The sequence below is a fragment of the Pogoniulus pusillus genome, chromosome 29 (genome assembly GCF_015220805.1).
Source record: "Pogoniulus pusillus isolate bPogPus1 chromosome 29, bPogPus1.pri, whole genome shotgun sequence".
NCBI lineage: Eukaryota > Metazoa > Chordata > Aves > Piciformes > Lybiidae > Pogoniulus > Pogoniulus pusillus.
The window spans coordinates 655,838-673,910 of NC_087292.1; the positions used below are offsets into that span (position 1 = coordinate 655,838).

Below are 18,073 nucleotides of genomic sequence, written 5' to 3' on the forward strand. Positions count from 1 at the left end.
CCTGTGAGTGCCTCGAACGGGGTGGGAGAGCTGCTGATCAGTGGAGTGTGGAGCTGCTGCTCCTGTTGTTACCCACGTGTGGAAGCAGCTGCTCTGACCTGCAGAGGTTTCAGGGAAAAGGAGCCAAGAGCAGGTCGCTGAGTGCCTGTGATGAGGACTACAGGTGCTGAGGCAGCTCTGAGGCGCCTGCTCTCAGTGTATGGCTCACTGTGCTGCATGCCCCTTGTCAAGGACTTGGCCTGCTGCAAGTTGGGGAGGGTGGGAGACGTCAGGATCATGCCTCTGGTGCAAAATCTGCTGTGTTCTATTTTCCTGGTGTGAAACTGTAGCCTCTGAGACTGGAAGCTTGCTTCAAAAAAGCAAGCTGAGGTTTGAGTACTCTTTGAAGTCCTTTTCCTTGGGAAAAACAAGAGCTGCAAGCTCTTCCTTCTGCTGGGCCTGGTGGCTGGCACTCAGCTGCCCTCCAATTGCTCTCCACTAGCCCAGCGGTGCTCCCAGAAAGCACACAGCAGCCTGGACCCAGCCAGCTGCCTGCTGCAGCAGTGCCCTGCTAGCAGCCCTGGGGTGGTGCCCACTTCTGCACTGCACTTCCCATGCATGCAGGCTTGTCCCTGCTGCCTGAGCACCTTGTGTGGCAAACAAATGGAGTGAGCGGATTCTGCCACTTCACTCTGGTGAAACCTCACCTGGAGTACTACATCCAGCACTGGAGCCTTCAATACAGAAGGACATGGACCTGGTGGAGAGGGTCCAGAGGAGGCTACAAAAATAATCAGGGGCTTGGAGCACCTCTGCTATGAGGACGGGCTGAGGGAGCTGGGGGTGTGAAGCCTGGAGAAGAGAGGAGACCTCAGAGCTGCTGCCAGTGCCTGAAGGGGCTGCAAGCAGGCTGCAGAGAGACTGTGGCCAAAGGGCTGCAGGGACAGGACGAGGGCAATGGCTGCAAAGCAGAGCAGAGCAGATGGAGATTGGATGTGAGGAACAAGTTCTGCCCCAGGAGGCTGCTGCAGCACTGCAACAGGTTGCCCAGGGAGGTGCTTGAGGCGCAGCCCTGGAGATGTTCCAGGTGAGGCTGGACAGGGCTGTGGACAGCCTGCTCTAGTGGAGGATGTACCTGCTGAGTGCAGGGGCTTGGACTGGCTGAGCTCTGGAGTCCATTCTGTGCTTCTGTGATGAGTGAGCCAACTTCACCAGAGCTTGCCAGCACCATCACACAGGGTGATGAGCACTGGAAATAATTTATTATTTTGCACTAATATTAAGCTCCATCGGGTTTGGAAGCCAGGTTGTGGGGCTAGTTGGTGTCTGTCTGGAAGCTTCATGCCCCACTGGCTGCTGCGTTGGGATTTTCCTCCTGAGTGCTGTCAGGCTGGACGTCTGTGCTGCAGCTGCCATTGTCCCAGGAAGACTGAAGCAGCAGGAGGCTGCTGCTCGCTGTGGTCACAGAGCAGTGGCTCAGCACTATGTAAATGGAATCAATATTTGAGAACACTGTTTCAGACTTTGTTGTCTTTAAAATTTTAAAACCTGGCCAAATTCTGCTTATCTCATTAAACAGGGAGACTTCTTTGGGTCATGACTTTGAGACTGCTCTGGGATGTGCCTGAGGTTAGCTGAGATCCATGTGGTGGGTAAGGGGTGACCCCAGAAAGCTGCTTATTTATCACCACTTACCAGTGGCAGGCAAGCTGGCATTGCAGCTACTTTTGCAAGTCACAAACTAGGAATGTTTTGGTGTCCTGTGGCAATTTGTCTTCTGGGTTTGCTGCTGCCAGCAGTGGGACAGTGACCATTCCTTGGAGCTCTGTGCCCGTAGCAGTGCAGGTCTCCCATGCTGTCACAGTGGCCATACAGAGACGCTGCAGATGGGTGCCCATGGCGCACGTGGAGGGTCCTACCACAGATGTCTCTTACCCAGCCCTGCTGTTGTCCTGAAGACGTCTCAGACTGGATTTAGGACATACTCGTTTCTTTGGGTGGATCCAGGCCAGAGAACAAAGCCTGCCAGATCAGCCTGCCCTCGGTCACTCCTCCGGGTGGTTGAGACTCGCAAAAGGGCTGGGAAACGCTCCCCTGGGCTGCCCCCTAGCCGGGGCAGGCAGCCTGGCCAGGAATGTGCTGCTGGGCGGGGGCTCAGCAGCGTTGGAGGGAAAAGGCTGGAAGCTGTTGGTGGGGCTGGCTACAGAGGACTGGCTGCTGACCTCCACTTGGCAGTGCGCTTTGAAGCGAGGTGCAGTGACATGCTGGGCAAGGTCCCAGCGTCTGCTGGGCTGCACAGAGGAGCTCTTCCTTGCCGACTGCCTGGCACAGACTTCTCCAAGGCTTCCCCAGCTTCCTGAGTTTGCTCTCAGCTCTGTCAGCTCCCACAAGCGCTGGATGTGCTGTGACCCCTTGCCGGGGGCTGAGTGCAGACAGGGCGAGTGCTGTGTTTGTTGGTGCAGCTCCAGCCCCAGCTGAGCCTGACCCAGGGCTGGGCTCCATCCACAGAGAGCCTTGTTCCTCCTGCTGGGGCCTGCCTGCTCCTCTCAGTCCCCTCCACAAGGTAGAAATGTCACAGAAATAACAGGCGGGAGAAGCCAGGCAGGTGCAGGAACCAAAGCCTCCTGCACCGGCCCTCACGGGAGCTCGAGTGGAGCTGCAGGGCGAAGCTCTGCCAAGCACAGAGGAGCAGGGACATGCTGCGTGATATGGGTGGCCCTGGTGGGAGCTTTGATGTTGAATGGTGCCGTAGTGTGGCTGGTGTAAGGTGTCTGGGTGAGGCAGTGCTGGTGTCGGCTGGGCAGCAATGTCAAGGAAGCATGGTGGTTTAGAGCAAGGGAGGAAGGTGTGGGGACACCTGCAGCCTGTCCCAGCAAGGCCCTTCAGCTGGTGTGATCTTGTCAGGGTGATGTCTGAGCAGCTACTGCTTCATTTCTGTGCTTCAGAGCCTTTAGTGAGCCAGGAAGGATGTTGCCTGTGTAGCTGCAAAATCCTTGCCTGTTATGTGGGAGACTTTCAAAAGGGTGCCCTGAACAGCTCCAGTTGGGCACTGTGTCTGCAGAAGTGTGCTCTGCCATGGGGTGCAGGGCATCCAGAACAGTGACAGGAAGGTGCTGTAGGCAGCTGATCAGAGCAGTATCCTGAGGAGCTGCTGTGCCTGGCTTGCTGGAGCCATGAGGCCTGCTTGCCAGGGTCCTGCCTGGGAGGTCTGCCCTGGGACCTTTGCTGCCCTTCTCAGGGACGAATCCAGCCACCCTTGGGACCTGCCCTCACCACGCACTGCCTCAGGGTGTACCTGCTGCTTCAGGACATCTCCTGGCTCTGCTTTGCTGCAGTGCTGCTTGCTCTCCTTGGGGTGCAGGAGTGTGCCGTTCCTGCTGCAGTGCTGGAGCAGCAGCTGCACACACAGGCGCGGGCCTGGGCACTCTGCTGGCCGAGCGCCTGCGCTGGGGCGAGCACACAGGTGGGTGCCCCTGCTTGGGGATGGATTCGCAGCAGGTCCCAGGATGGCTTGGCTTGGAAAAGCCCTCCGAGATCATCTGGTCCAACCATCACTCCAACACCACCGTGCCCACTAAACCCTGCCCCCAGGTGCCATGTTGAACCATCTTCAACACCTTCAGGGATAGGGCCACTGCCACCTTCCTGGGCAGCCTGTGCCAATCCCTGACCACTCTTGCAGCAAAGAAACTTTTAATTATCTCTAACCTAAACCTTCTCAGTGCAATTTCAGGCCATTTCCTCTCCTTCTATTACTTGATACTAGGAAGAGCCCAACCCCACCTCCCTGCGGTCTCCTTTCAGGGAGTTGTAGAAAGCAATGAGGCCTCCCCTCAGCCTCCTCTTCTGAAGGCTAAACAACACTAGGTCACTCAGTCATTTCTCACAGGACTTGTGTTTGGGCCCACTCCATCCCTTCAGTGTCCTTGGAATGAGTGGCCCAAAACTGAACTTTGAGGTTCAAGGTGTGGCCTCACCAGTGCCCAGTCCAGGGCCATGATCATCTCCCTGCTCCTGCTGCCCACACCCACACCATTGCTGCTCCAGCCCAGGATGCCGGTGCCCTTCTTGGCCACCTGGGCACACCCTGGCTCCCGTTCAGGTGCTGTCAACCAGCACCCCCAGATCCCTTTCTGCTGGGCAGTTCCCAGCCACTCTGCCCCAGACCTGGAGCCTTCCTGAGGTTGTTGTGACTCAAGTGCAGGACCCAGCACTGGGCCTTGTTGAACCTCATGCAGCTGGCCTCAGCCCGTGGATCCAGCCTGGCCAGGTCCCTCTGCAGGGCCTTCCTACCCTCCAGCAGGTCAGCACTGCCACCCAGGTTAGTGTCATCTGCAACTTACCGAGGGTGCCTCAGTCCTCTCATCCAGACTGCTGATGAAACCTTTAAGGAGAGCTGGTCCCAGCACTGAGCCCTGGGGGTCACCACCTGTGATCAGACACCAGCTCCATTCCCTACTACTCTGTGAGCCTGGCCATCAGCCAGATTTTAACCCAGGCAAGTTCACCCACCCAGGCCTAGGGCAGCCAGTTTTGCCATGAGGATGCTGTGGGCAGCGGTGCCAAAGGCTTTACTGAAGCCCAGGTACACCACACCTACAGCCCTCTCATTATCCACTAAGTGGGTGTTGAGAAAGCTGGAATCTGGATGTTGTGGCACAGAAATGCAATGGAAGGTGGAATGTTTGGAGAGGTGCTGGGGTTTATGCCAGGCCCCTCCTTTCCTTTTGACATGCAAGAGCACCTAGGCACTGGCAGTGTCTGCCCATTGGGTGCAGTCTTGAAAAGCATGTATGTGGTGGCTTTGTCCTAGGCAGTCCCTGGGGTTGCTCAAGGCTCTCCATGACAGCGCTGAAAGACAGTCCCAGCACAGCCTGTCCCTGGTGCTGTGTGCTCAGGATGGCCTTCTTCTCTCTCTGCTGACACCAATGAGTTCTGTGCTGTGTGGTACTGGGCAACACACTATGGCCACAGCTCTGCAATTCCTAGGTTCTAGCTTGGATGCCCTGCAAGTTCTGGGGCAAATCCAGGCCAGGATGGGCTCACTCACCTTTGCCTTGGCTATGTCTCTGTTAGTGCTCTGGAGCTTCATACACTGAGCTCTGCCCCCACGCTTGGCTACCATGGTTCTGAAGTGCATGTTAGAAGTCCTGTAGCCCTGGGGAAGCTCTGTCTATACAGGCCAACTGGTCTGGGCTCCTGTGGCTTCTCCTTGACTCAGCTTATTTTTGTCACCTATTTTTATCCTCCAGTTGAAGATAATCTTGAGCAGATCTGATCTTCTTTCTGAGGGAGCACAGAGGTGAACTGCTCCACAGCGATGTGTGCCAATGGAGAAGGATTTGCAAATCAGATCCATGATTGCTCCCCACAGTGGGGTTGGTTTCACAGAGCTCCTGTACCTGCTTTCAGGGCTGGCAGTGGGAGGGTTGTGTGTGTCCCAGGGTTCTGGGAGCCCATGAGCTCAGCCCCTGCCCTGGGACCGTGCTGGCAGCTGCGGAGGAGCCTGTCTGACAGGAGGGGGCGAGCACATGGGCACCGCCTGGGCCTGGCTTGCTGTCCGCTCGGGCCTGGGGTTTCTGAGGGGTTTGGCTTGTGCACAGATGCTGCAGCTCCTGGAGGAGCTCAGACAGGAGCCACAGGAAATGTTGGCATGGCGTGGGCAGGGCCTGGCCTAGGGACGTCTCCTGCTTTCAGAGCAGTAAAAACGCACCCAAAGGAGGAGGATCGGTAAGCTGCTGTGCCCCGAACTCTGTAACTGGAAGCATCACTGCTAGCAGCGGGGGCTCTGCAGAGCCCACGCCACAGCGAGTTGGTTTGCCGGCGCGGAGGGACAGCTCACAGCTTCTTGGTCCCTTGAGACACGAGAAGGTAGCTCCTGTGCACACAGCCAGCCTGCCAGCGTAGCGGCTGCCGGCCTGCAGCGCTCGCTGCCAAGGGGTGCCACAGCCTCGGCGACGAGGGCTTGCTGTGGCAGCTGGCAGCACTGGCGTGCATCAGTTCTCTTGGGGTGAGAAGGCAGCAGAAGGTGAGCAGGGAGAGTGCAGAGTCCCCGGCGCTGAAGGCAGCAGCCTGCGGAGCTGGCGGAGTGCTGCTGGTGTCCGTGTGGAGCGCTGCTGCTCCGGCAGGCTGGGCTGTCGGCTCCGCGGGCAGGTTGCGTTTGCAAACGCTCCGTGAGCATGGCGGTGGTCAGTGAAATGGGCTCTCGCCGGAGCCACTGGCTGGCCAGTGTGCTGGTGCTCCCTCGAAGGTGACATCTTTGCCTTCAGGATTCTGGCAAGTTCCTGGCTCTGGGGCCAGGTGATGCTCTGTGTGCAGCAGGCAAAAGCAGATCACAGCACCGTGTGACTGTGTCCCTTTCCTTGTCCCCAGCTGGTCCCCTGAGAGGCCATGCCAGGCCCTGCTTGCCTCACAAGGCTGTGAACATTACGATGTGTGAAGTGCCTGAGTTCATAGCTGGCCACAGTGACTCTAGTTCTTGGCCCACCCAGTTTGGCACAGACTTCCCCAAACCAGGATGGCACAGCACGTTGGGAGGTGCAGCAGGGCCCCACCAGGACCTGGGCTGCTGTATGGTACAGGAGACCAAGCACTTCCTCCTCATGCTGGCAGTGGCCTTGCTGGGGCTGTCCTTGCACACGGTCACAGCTGCTGTCTGTCTGCTCTGGGTCTAACAGCTCAGCCTGCTTTTACCGCGGCAGAGGAGCACAGTGGCCACCAGTGCCACATAGACACAGCTGTGGTGAGGGCACTGCGGCTGTGTGCCTGTCAGCAGCTGGAGCAGGACGTCTGAGTGTAGAGAAGACCTGGCTGCTGGTGCCTTGAGACTGCTGCTGGGCATGAGACTGCCCTGCCCTGGGGCTGGCCTGGCCCCTGCACCCCCTGCTGTGCCAAGCATCTGGGCTCTGCCAGCAATGGCATGGGAACAGAGCAAGCAATTTCTGCGTAGAGCTTGGCACATTCAAGCTGCTGTATACGGGGACAGATAGGAAAAGGAAGACCTGTAGATGTTTTCTCATGGCTCTTTGGGAAGGGGCTGGGTGAGAGGGAGGCTCTGCTGACTCTGTTCCTGCCTGCCTCTTGCTGGCTGTGGCCTGTGCCCAGTGCTTGCAAAACTATACTGGGCCGTGGCCTGTAGTGAGGACTCCTGGGCACTTTGCCTGACAGAGCATATCCATTTGTGGCTGTGGGCAGCCCTCGCTGCCTAGAGAAGGAGGAACATGGTGGTAGCAAAGTGGGCACTGTGAAGGGCACCTCCCCAGGTCTGGCTGTGGTCTCCCACAGTTCACCTGAAGGTGGGAACTGGCGAAGAGACAAAGGGGTCTGCCAAGAAGTGAGCACTCTGCTTTGGTCGCAGACACCTCCTCCCGTGCGCTGCTGTCCCATGTCCTTTCCTAACCTGTGTCCTCACCGTGCTCGCCCCAGTGCTCATTCACAGCATGCCAGAGGGATGGCCAAGACCTCCTTCTCCATAGCTGTGCCAGTGCTGCCAGCTGCAGCTTCGCTAGCCCAGTGGCTGGGCTGCTTCTGCACGCCCTGCGATCCTCTACAGCCAGGGGTGGTCTGCAGCCTGCTGCACCCAGGGAACTGCCGAAGTCCTTCCCTGGTACCTGCTAAAAGTTACCTTTGAGCTGCAGGGCGAAGCTGCCTGGCATTCTTCAGCCCCCTTGTTCCTCTGGTGGCTGTGACACTGCCTGTGCCACCATGGCAGAGGTGGTGAGCATGCTGTGACCTAGGCCATTAAATGTGTGTGATCCACACGTGTGATGCTTGGTTTGTTTTAACAACGACAGAAGAAGCCTTGAAAACCCAGAGCTCAGTGGCAAGAGCAGGCTCTGGCAGGCCTTGCAGTAAGTGGCTTCCAGCCTGGGCCAGCCAGGAACTCGTACCAAGATACTTACCTTGGCTTTTGCTTTCCAGAAGTGGCACAGATGATGTCTGAGCCTTTCTCCATCCCTGTCATCCCTTGGGTCTCAGTGAAACTGACTGTGTGCTCCATTGTGGGGACCTGGCTCTGCTGAGATGGGGCCAAGGGTTGCAGGTACCCTCACAGTCTCTCTCTGGGTTGGCTTTTACCCTGTCCTGGGATCAGGAAGTGGTCAGATGCAGTGGCTCCTGGAGGGGTGTGGATGAAAGCTGCCAGTGTCCTGCTCTCTGCCTGCAAGAAGATGGTGCTGCTGGATGCCATCCTGGTGCTCTCCTCACACTGTGTCAGCAGAAGGCTGCCAGAGACACACAGGGGCCCCTTAGGGTGCCTTACTGGGTCTGGGCTTAGCCTGCAGGTGCAGGAGTGGTTTGCTTTGTGTGAACTCTGAGCTGGGGGTGGCCTGCAAAACCCCTCAGTGTTTGCCAAGTGACAAGCAGGACACTCAGTGAAGGGTCAGGGTGTCCTCGTAGCAAGGAGGTGACAAGGAGAGTGCCCCATGGCTTGCCAGGGCTCTGGGGAAGGGGCAGCTTGAGAGACCTCACAGCCTTTTGATAGTGGAAAGAGAACAGAGCAGGAAGACAGCGCTGGTGCTACCAATAGCTGAGCACCCACGAGGGGTGAGTGGCTGCAGAGGGACGTGGCAGTGGGTGACAGGGGCTGGATGTGAGCCAGTAGTGTGCCCAGCTGGCACAGAGAGGCAGTGGCATCCTGGCTGGTACCAGGAACAGTGTGGGCAGCAGGACCAGGGCTGTCATTCTGCCCTGTATGGCACTGGGGAGGCCTCGAGCACTGTGTGCAGCTCTGGGCCCTCACTGCAGGACAGAGATTGAAGGGCTGGAGCAGAGCCAGAAGAGAGCAAGGAGAGTGGGGAGGGGGCTGGAGGGGAAGGCTGCTGGAGACAGGCTGAGGGAGCTGGGGGGGGTGCAGGCTGGAGGAGAGGAGACTCAGGGGGACCTTAGCACAGTCTGCAACTGCCTGAAGGGAAGTCGTAGTAAGGTGGGGGTCAGGCTCTGCTCTCAGGCAGCTTGTGGCAAGAGGAGAGGGCATGGCCTGGAGCTGTGCCAGAGGAGGCTTAGGTTGGGTGTTAGGAAGCAATTCCCAGGGTTAGGTTGGATGTTAGGGAGCACTTCCCCATGGAAAGGGGAACTAGACACTGGGATGGACTGCCTAGGGAGGGGATGGAGTCACCATCTCTGGGTGTGTTTAAGGAAAGCTTGGATGTGGCACTCAGTGCCATGGTGTGGTCCATGTGGTGGTGTAGGTCACAGGCTGGACTTGATCTCAAAGGTCCATTGCAGCCTCAATAATTCTGTGACTGTGATTCTTGGTGTGGTGGGGGTGAGCTGTGGAGCAGCCTCGGTGTGCAGAGTTGGTCCCCTCTGACACTGCCCACCTGTAGGACCTGTTGGGCTCTCCCTTATGGGAAGAGAGGTCAAGGGAGAAGTGGCTCTGGGCATGGGTAAGGTGTGGGCCTCTCAGGGTGCTGCGAGGCGGTGTTGGGGGGGTGCTGGGGTTTGCTGCCCTTGCCTTCAGGCAGTGGTGCAGGCTGTGCCCTTCTGCCAGGCAAGTCTGGCAGCTGCAGCAGCAAGGGATGGCAGGGGCCTGGTGTGGGACAGGAGGGACACTGGACACAGGTGTTGGTGACATTGGTGTCTAAAACTTAGCCAAACCATCTGGGCTCTTTGGTGCCTGTTGCTGGCACAACTGCTGAGGCTCTGCTCCCCAGAAAGCATCTGCTGCCTGGGCAAACCCTGGCAACTGGAGTGTACCGTGGCTGGGGCACCTGCTGGGGCCTCTCCCTTGGCTGTCACAGCTGGTGGGCACATTCACCCTGGCATAAGGAATGGTGCAGCCAGCAGGCCTAGTGCCTCTCTACTCGTCACTGGGGAGGCCACCTCAAATGCTGGGTTTGGTTTTGCGTCCTCAGTCCAAAGACATCGAGGGGCTGGAGCAGGTCCAGAGAAGGACAGTGAAGCTGGGGAAGGGCCTCGAACCCAAGACCTGTGAGGAACAGCTGAGGGAAGTGGAGTTGATTAGTCTGGAGAAGGAGAGGCCTGCGGGAGACCTCACTGTGCTCTCCAGCTCCCTGAAAGGAGATTGGTGCAAGGTGGAGGTCGCTGTCTTCTCACAGCAGGACAAGAGGAAGCAGCTCAAGTTGTGCCAGGGAAGGTTCAGGTTGGATATTAGGAAAATTTCTTCAGGCTAGAGGGTTAGTTTTAGACCACCACAAGAGGGTTCTCAGGCACTGTCCCAGGCTGCCCAGGGAGGTGATGGAGTCCCCGTCCCTGGAGGTGTTCAGAAGCCAGCTGGATGTGGTGCTGAGGGACGTGGTGCAATGGTGCTGTCTTGGCAGCAGCAGTGGCACTGTGAGCTCTGGGTGGGCAGTGGGGCTTGGTGGTCTCCAAAGTCTCTTCCAACCCCAGCAGTTCCATGGCTCTGTGGTTCTAATACTCTGTTCTGTGGGGTTGATGCCCTTTCCAGAGCTGACTCTGTGCATGGGCAGGAGGCCAGTGGTGAGCCTGGTGCTCCCCTGGTCTGGTAGTGCCAACCTGTGCCCAGTTCCCAGAAGAATTGGGCCTGGGCATGTACATGTCTCTCCTCCATCTGATGACTTGAGGTGTGCTAGGGGGGTGCCTCTGCCTTCGGGCACAGCTGGGCACAGTGCCTGCAGGTTGCTGTGGCCACTGGGAAGATGCCAGCTGAAAGGTGCTGCTGGCCAGGCTGGAGCACAGGCACCAGGCGCAGTGCTGTGCCGTGGTGCAGGAGGCCTGGGGGCCCCAGAAAGCAGCTGGGGTGCTGTATCAGCACAGACCCTTGTCGGTCCCCTCCTGGTGGGGGGACAGTATGGGGACTTGTTTCCCGCAGGCATTTCTGCCTCTGGCACTAAGCTGCTGCGAGCTGGATGCACGACCCCAGCTCCTCCCGGCAGGCCTGCTGGATGGGTCGCTCAAGAGTCACCTCTGCCTGCAGCCCCTCTCTGCTCTGAGCTGCCAGGTGAGGGCCTCAGGCAGCATCCTCCCACATTGGGGGGGCACAGACCTGAGGAGGCAGCACTGCTTTGAGGCTGCTGCAGCTCATGGTGGGGGATGAGGTCCTCCAGTGTGGCTCTTGCCCTCCCATGCTGCCCTATCCTCCCTCCCCAGGAGCTCTTCCTTGGCAGCTGGCAGCCTGCCCCAGGCCCCTGCATCCTCTCATGTGTCTTACTGCTTGGCAGCAGCTGCCTTGTTTACTGCTTTCCTCACTGCTGCAGGATTGGCAGCATCTGACATGTCTCTCAGAGGTGCCCGAGGTGGGTTTGGAGCTCTGGGGAGGTGGAGTGTGTCTCTGTTATGTGTCTCTACCACCCCCAGGTGCACCACTTCATGCTGGGACTGTGGCTGCAAGGCTGGCCTCGCCCAGCGGGGTTCAGGTAGCACCACGCTGGTGGGAGGTGTGTGGTTGGGCTCCTTGCCGTGGCTCAGCAGAGCAGATGTCCCCAAGCTTGTCCCTGAGAGCATTTAACTCCGGCAGCTTGGCTACTCCGAGCACCGCCGGGGTGGGCTCAGCCTCTGGAAGGGCAGATGTGGAAGAAGGCAGCGCCTCAGGTCCACCACTCTTTATTGTCACACTGTTTTGTGTTGTGTCTTGCAGAAATAACATTCATCCCAGATTTGATGATAATGAAAATACAGAAAAAAGAAAAGCAGGTTTGTGACCCTCTCTCCTTCTCCCATCTCAGCTGGCAAGGCCTGGGGACGCTCTCTGGGTGTGAATGGTTGCAGCTGGTGTGTGCTGGGAAGGGGACTGGGGGTGGGTTGCGTTTCCAGATGGGGCTGCAGCTCAGCACATCCAAATTTGACCTGAGCTGCAGCCTAGAGAGGGTGGGTCTGAGGTGGGATTTATCTCAGTGATGGGAGTGCTCTAAGTTTGGTTCTGTTGCCTGAAGAGAAGCAGCCCTTCTCTTCCCTGGTGTCGGTTCTGGCTTCGCTTTCGCCACATCCCTATTCCAAGCCCACATGTCTGCTGTGGCTGCTGTGGGCAGCGTGACAGTGCAGGGAGGCTGTCAGAGCCTGGCCAGGGCATTATCCCTTGCTCAGAAATAATCCCATCCTAGCAAGCTGCCACTGCTGACCTGCTGCCTCGGGTGACAAGGCCCAACTGCTGCTGGAGGAGATTGGTCTCTGTAGTGACCGCGTGCAGGAGGGACCTGGCCAGCCGCGCTGCAGTGCGGGGCAGCACCTGGGACACGCCGGAGGACTCCGGTCTGCTGCTGCGAGCGCTGCGCCGCCCTGAGCTGCCTTCTGGCTGTGCCGCTTCCAGTGGGAAGCCCTCAAATGTAACACTGAGCTGAGGGACAGACCTGTTGGAGGGGATGAGCTGGTGCCACTGTGGGCTGGTGTGCAAGCAGCCTTTTGGTGCTGCCTGGGACAGCCGCAGATGGCCCTGCTGTGGTGGGGAGATGGAGAGGAGGAGGGGAGGGAGAGGTTTGGAAGAGGTGAGGTTGCTGCTCTGAGCCTGCAGCAAGCCGGGCACTGCAGGGCTGGGAAAGGGAGCACAGAGCACACAGATGGTGGGGAGGAGTGAGCCTGGCAGTGTGTCCTAAAGGGGTGAGCCTGGCAGCTTGCCCTAGAGGGGTGAGCCTGGCAGTGTGTCCTAGAGTGGAGAGATGGGAAGAGGCAGAGCCAGCCTCAAGGTGCAGAGGAGGGAGTGCAGCAGATCTGGTGTACCAGCACTGCTGGGCCACTGCTCTGGGGCAGGGAAGGGTCTGGAGGAGAGCAGAGGACTGTGTGGCAGGGGTGAGTGATCTCTGCTGTGCTAGCAAAGCCCAGGTGAGAAGTCCCCAGCGCTGCACTGGACTGCTGCAGCAGGTTTGGCTGCTCTAGCAGTGGGGTTGCAGAAGTGAGATGGGGCTGGAGCACAGCAGAGCTGTGGGGGTTGTTGTGTGTAAGTGCCGCTGCAGACGCCACCTGTAGAAGATCAGGGCGTCCTGGTGTGAGCAGGGAAGGCTGGAGGCTGAGCTGCTCAGCTCCTGAGCTCTTGGAGGCAGCAGCAGCGCAGGGCAGTCCTTGCACATGCCAGAGATCAGACTCCAGCGTTGCTGAGGTCATCAGCTCTGTGTGGGCTGTGCTGTGGTGTCCCCAAGAGGGGCTGTGCTATGGTCAGAAGCGCTGCTGTGGGTTCAGTGTCTGGAAGAAGGCCTGGCCAGGAAGGCTCCTGACGCTGCTCTGGGTTCCTGATCGCATGGTGAAGGGCATGGCTGCTCCCCAAGGCCCCCTGGGCCTCCTTGCAGGCCAAACTAGCAAGAGGTGCCAGTCTGTGTAGCCCTGGACACCTGAGCCCAGGAGCTCCCAGGCCTTGGAAGCAGACGCCTCATGATCTCAGTCACCAGTGGTGTGCCCCAGGAATCAGTGCTGGGCCCAGTCCTGTTCAGTATCTTCACTGGTGATCTGGACGAGGGGATTGAGTCCAGCATCAGTCAGTTTGCAGATGGCACCAAGCTAGGAGCAGCTGTGGAGCTGTTGGAGGGTAGGAGAGCCCTGCAGAGGGACCTGGCCAGGCTGCATGGGTGGGCAGAGGCCAATGGGATGAGACTGAACAAGGCCAAGTGCAGGGTTCTACACTTTGGCCACAGCAACCCCAAACAGCACTACAGGCTGGGCCAGAGTGGCTGAGAGCAGCCAGGCAGAGAGGGAGCTGGGGGTGGTGGGAGAGAGGAGCTGCAGAGGAGGCAGCAGTGCCCAGGTGGGCAGCAGAGCCAATGGCATCCTGGGCTGGCTCAGGAGCAGTGTGGGCAGCAGGACAAGGGAGGTTCTTGTGCCCCTGTGCTCAGCACTGCTCAGGCTACCCCTTGAGTGCTGTGTCCAGTTCTGGGCCCCTCAATTCTAGAGAGATGTTGAGGTGCTGGAAGGTGTTGAGAGAAGGGCAGCAAGGCTGGGGAGGGGCCTGGAGCACAGCCCTGTGAGGAGAGGCTGAGGGAGCTGGGGGTGTGCAGCCTGCAGCAGAGGAGGCTCAGGGCAGAGCTCATTGCTGTCTGCAGCTCCCTGAAGGGAGGCTGTAGCCAGGTGGGGTTGGGCTCTGCTGCCAGGCAGCCAGCACCATAAGAAGGGGACACAGCCTCAAGTTGTGCCAGGGCAGGTTCAGGCTGGCTGTTAGGAGGAAGTTGTTGGCAGAGAGAGTGATTGGCATTGGAATGGGCTGCCCAGGGAGGTGGTGGAGTGGCCGTGGCAGGAGGTGTTGAAGCCAAGCCTGGCTGAGGCACTTAGTGCCATGGTCTGGTTGGTTGGGCAGGGCTGGGGGCTAGGTTGGGCTGGATGAGCTTGGAGCTCTGCCAACCTGGTTGATTCTATGATTCCATGGTTCAGGAGGGCTGTTCCTTTGCAGGGTCCACTGAGCGCTCTCTGCAGAAGAGAAGATGCTTGTGTTGTTCCCGAGGCTACCAAGGCCACATGACTCCCTGCCAGCAGAAACTCCATCTTGCTTGTTATGTAGATGTAGGCTCCAGCCAATGGGTACAAAGCCTGACAACGTGCTGGCAACTTCATATTGGTGGTAGATGGCAGGAGAGCTGCCAGCTTCCTTCAGGAACAGGTTAGGGATGTGCTCTGCCCTTTCCCAGAGCCTGCCCATGTCCATTGTGCATGGATTATGAAGCCTGGGCTGGAGAGTTGGGTCCTGCAGCATGCTGTTCTGGGAGGGGCTCCTCTCTGCCCCCTTGGTACAGCAGTGCCACCCTTCCTGCCTGGATTGGGATGGCTTGGCACACAGGGCACTGCCAGACGATGCACTGGATGAGGGGCTGCTGTTAGCACAGGCAGGGGCTGTGTTTGCGCAACTCTTCCTCCTTACAACTGCCTGAGAATCTGGTGGGTTTGTCACCAAGCTGTGACTAACTCCTGAAACCTGTCACTTCCCTTGTGACTGAGGAGGCTTCGTGCCAGGCTGCCTTGTCTGCTGATGGAGGTGGGACAGGAGTGCCTGGGTACTGCAGGAGCAGTGACAAGAGTGGATTTTCCTTGGGGGCTTCAGCAGCACCGGCACTCCTGGGGCTGCTTCTCCTGTCTGTGCTCTGGACATCGAGGGCTCTCCTGCTCCTTTCTGCCAAGCTCTGACTCGCTGAACCCCTGAGGGATCACCGCAGCTGTCCCACGGTGCCTGCGGCTCTCCTGCTCCTCCAGCCGCAGAGCTGCTGCCCTCCTGTGCAGCCGGGAAGAGCAGAGCAACCTTACTTGCCTCTTGGAGAGGAGGGGATGAGGAACCCTGTGACCCCTTCACCTTCTGCATTCTGGAGAGCTCTTCTGACTTTGAAGCCTGGGCCTGGAGCTGGCAGGAGTGGAATGGTGGGCACGGCCCAGGGGGCAGAGGTGCAGGGAGGTGGTGGGGAGCGCCCTGCGTCCAGCACCCCCTACACAAAGTGAAGGACTTGCCCCTGCCGTGTGGAGCTGTGGAAGTGGAACAGGAGTCTCTGTGGCTCCCCTGCTGCCAGTGCTACCCGGGGCTGCTACTCAAGCTCCCTGGGGGGGGCAGAACACTCTCATGGCAGCAGAGAAGCACAGGCCCCGAGCCTGAGGGCACTCGTAGCTCTCCTCCAGGCTGTGATCAAGGCCTCCTGGCCCACCTTGGGCTTTTTTGGGTGTGATGGAACTGCCAGGGGTGGTGGCCCTCGGTACTGGGCTCTGCTCTGAGAAGGATGAAGGACAGGGGGAGTGCTGAGATTCCTGCGTGCCCAGCTCCTCCTCCGCAGCCAGGAGTGCTGGTCCTGGTCCTCCCTCATGGTGCTGAGGGTTGCAGAGCTCCTCCTCTTCCACGCCCTTCCCCTGATTTCCTTCCTGCCTTGCCAGGGAAGGGTAAGTGGGGAGGAGCAGCAGCATTGGCCTGTGTGCCCGCTGCCAGGCTGGGTATCGCGGGATGGAACTTCCCAGCAGCAGCTGCTGAGGGCTCTCGGTGGAGAGTCCTGGGGAGAGAGCCAGGCACACGCATCCCGTGCGGCCGCAGCGCCTGCCCGCGGGCAGAGGGTGACACTTGGCTGTGTTTTGCTTCTGCTGCATTGCATTAAGGGCTGCAAGCAAGGGGTGTGGGCACCCGCGGGCTGGAGTCCAGCAGCCTGTGCTGTGCAGGCAGCGGGGGGCACGCAGCGTGTGCAGGAGCCTGCCCTCACTGCTGCCGTCTGGGGCTGTGCAGATCGTCTGGGCTGCTGGCTGCCAGCAGAACCCCCCTGGGGACACAGAGCTGGGAGGCGATGCCCACCTTGGGCTGCAGACACAGCGGCAGCCTGAGTGGTGGCTTCAGCCAGTGCTGCACGGGCACTGGGCAGCCCCGGGATGCCACTCTCTGCAGCCCCTGCAGTCGATGCTCTCGTGAACACTATGCACATTGGACACAGCTCTGCAGGGTTTGAGTCGTGCCCAAGACCCAAGTGCAGGGCTTTTGCTTCTCTGGAGGCATCCTGCTGCTCCTGGGGGCTGGAGGAAGGTCTGGCTGAGTGGAGCTGGCACTTGGGTGCAAGATGGCCTGTGGTGTGGCCACTGCTGTGGGCTCTGGCCACGCTGCCCTGCATGTGTGCTGTGTGGCTGCTGTCTGAGCCTGGTAGCCAGGGGAGCTTGCTTTGATCTCGGTGGTGACAGAGGAGAGCTCAGCTGTGGCCTCCTCGCAGAACAGCTGGGAGTGCTCTGCTCTTGCAGGGGAAACTCTGGGACTCAGAGCAGGGCCCCAGGGCACAGCACTGCAGATGAAATGGACATCAGGCAGTTCCCTTCCCACCCCCAAACTTGGGTGGTCCTGCAGGGTTTGGGTACGGGTCAGGAGTGATGGTGGCTGGTGAGGAGGCTCCAACACCCAGCAGTGCTGACACAATGTCCTCTTCCTCACTGCTCCCACCACTGCTGGCCTGTGGCTTCAGCCACTTGGGTCCTAGGGATCCTCTCTGGTCTTGCCTTTGGAGTCACAGAATCATTTCACTTGGAAAAGCCCTTTCAGAGCATCTAGTCCAACCAGTCTCCAGCTTTCCAAGTTTGGTGTGGAACCAATACCCTCAGCACCACTTCTCTGTCTTTTAAACACCTTCAGGGATTCAACCACCTCCCTGGAAAGCCTGTTCCACTCGGAAGGTTCTTCTAACATCCAACCTAAACCTCCCCTGAAGCAACCTGAAGCCATTGCCTCTCCTGTCGCCTGAGACTAGGGAGAAGAGGCTGACACCTACCTGGCTCCAGCCTTCTCTCAGGGAGCTGTAGAGAGCAATGAGGTCTCCCCTCAGCCTCCTCTTCTCCACACTAAACCCCCCAGCTCCCTTCACTGCTACTCCCCAGCCCTGTTCTCCCTCCTTGGGGGCTTCATTGCCTGTCCAGACCCTGCTGCAGGACCTCAGTGTCTTCCCAAAACTGAACTTGAGGTTCAAGGTGTGGCCTCACCAGTGCCCAGTCCAGGGCCATGATCATCTTCCTGCTCCTGCTGCCCACACCCACACCATTGCTGCTCCAGCCCAGGATGCCAGTGCCCTTCTTGGCCACCTGGGCACACCCTGGCTCCCGTTCAGGTGCTGTCAACCAGCACCCCCAGATCCCTTTCTGCTGGGCAGTTCCCAGCCACTCTGCCCCAGACCTGGAGCCTTCCTGAGGTTGTTGTGACTCAAGTGCAGGACCCAGCACTGGGCCTTGTTGAACCTCATGCAGCTGGCCTCAGCCCGTGGATCCAGCCTGGCCAGGTCCCTCTGCAGGGCCTTCCTACCCTCCAGCAGGTCAGCACTGCCACCCAGGTTAGTGTCATCTGCAACTTACCGAGGGTGCCTCAGTCCTCTCATCCAGACTGCTGATGAAACCTTTAAGGAGAGCTGGTCCCAGCACTGAGCCCTGGGGGTCACCACCTGTGATCAGACACCAGCTCCATTCCCTACTACTCTGTGAGCCTGGCCATCAGCCAGATTTTAACCCAGGCAAGTTCACCCACCCAGGCCTAGGGCAGCCAGTTTTGCCATGAGGATGCTGTGGGCAGCGGTGCCAAAGGCTTTACTGAAGCCCAGGTACACCACACCCACAGCCTGTCCCTCATCCCCTAAGAGGTCACTTTGGCATGAAGGGTCAGGACTTGCCCCTCCTGAGGCCATGCTGTCAGGCCCTGACTTCCTGCTTGTCCTGTGTCTGCTCTGCTATGGCACTCAAGGTGACCTGCTCCATGTCCTTCCCTGGCACCCAG

The 18,073-nt window shown here is 59.0% G+C and overlaps 1 protein-coding gene across 5 annotated transcripts in view; it reads left to right on the forward strand.

Annotated features, from left to right (window-relative positions):
* The window catches only part of CHD6 (chromodomain helicase DNA binding protein 6), a 105,793-nt gene that overhangs the window by 20,241 nt on the left and 67,479 nt on the right, over window positions 1–18,073 (forward strand). For 3 of the 5 annotated variants that reach the window (XM_064167961.1, XM_064167967.1, XM_064167963.1), the window contains exon 2: window positions 11,537–11,592. The exons of 1 other annotated variant lie outside the window; for it this stretch is intronic. In XM_064167961.1, the coding sequence (XP_064024031.1) occupies window positions 11,560–11,592 (33 nt within the window). In that variant the 5' untranslated portion in view covers window positions 11,537–11,559. Of the gene's footprint in view, window positions 1–11,476; window positions 11,593–18,073 lie in introns of those variants that run through there. One more of the 5 variants, XM_064167962.1, reaches the window with a different exon arrangement.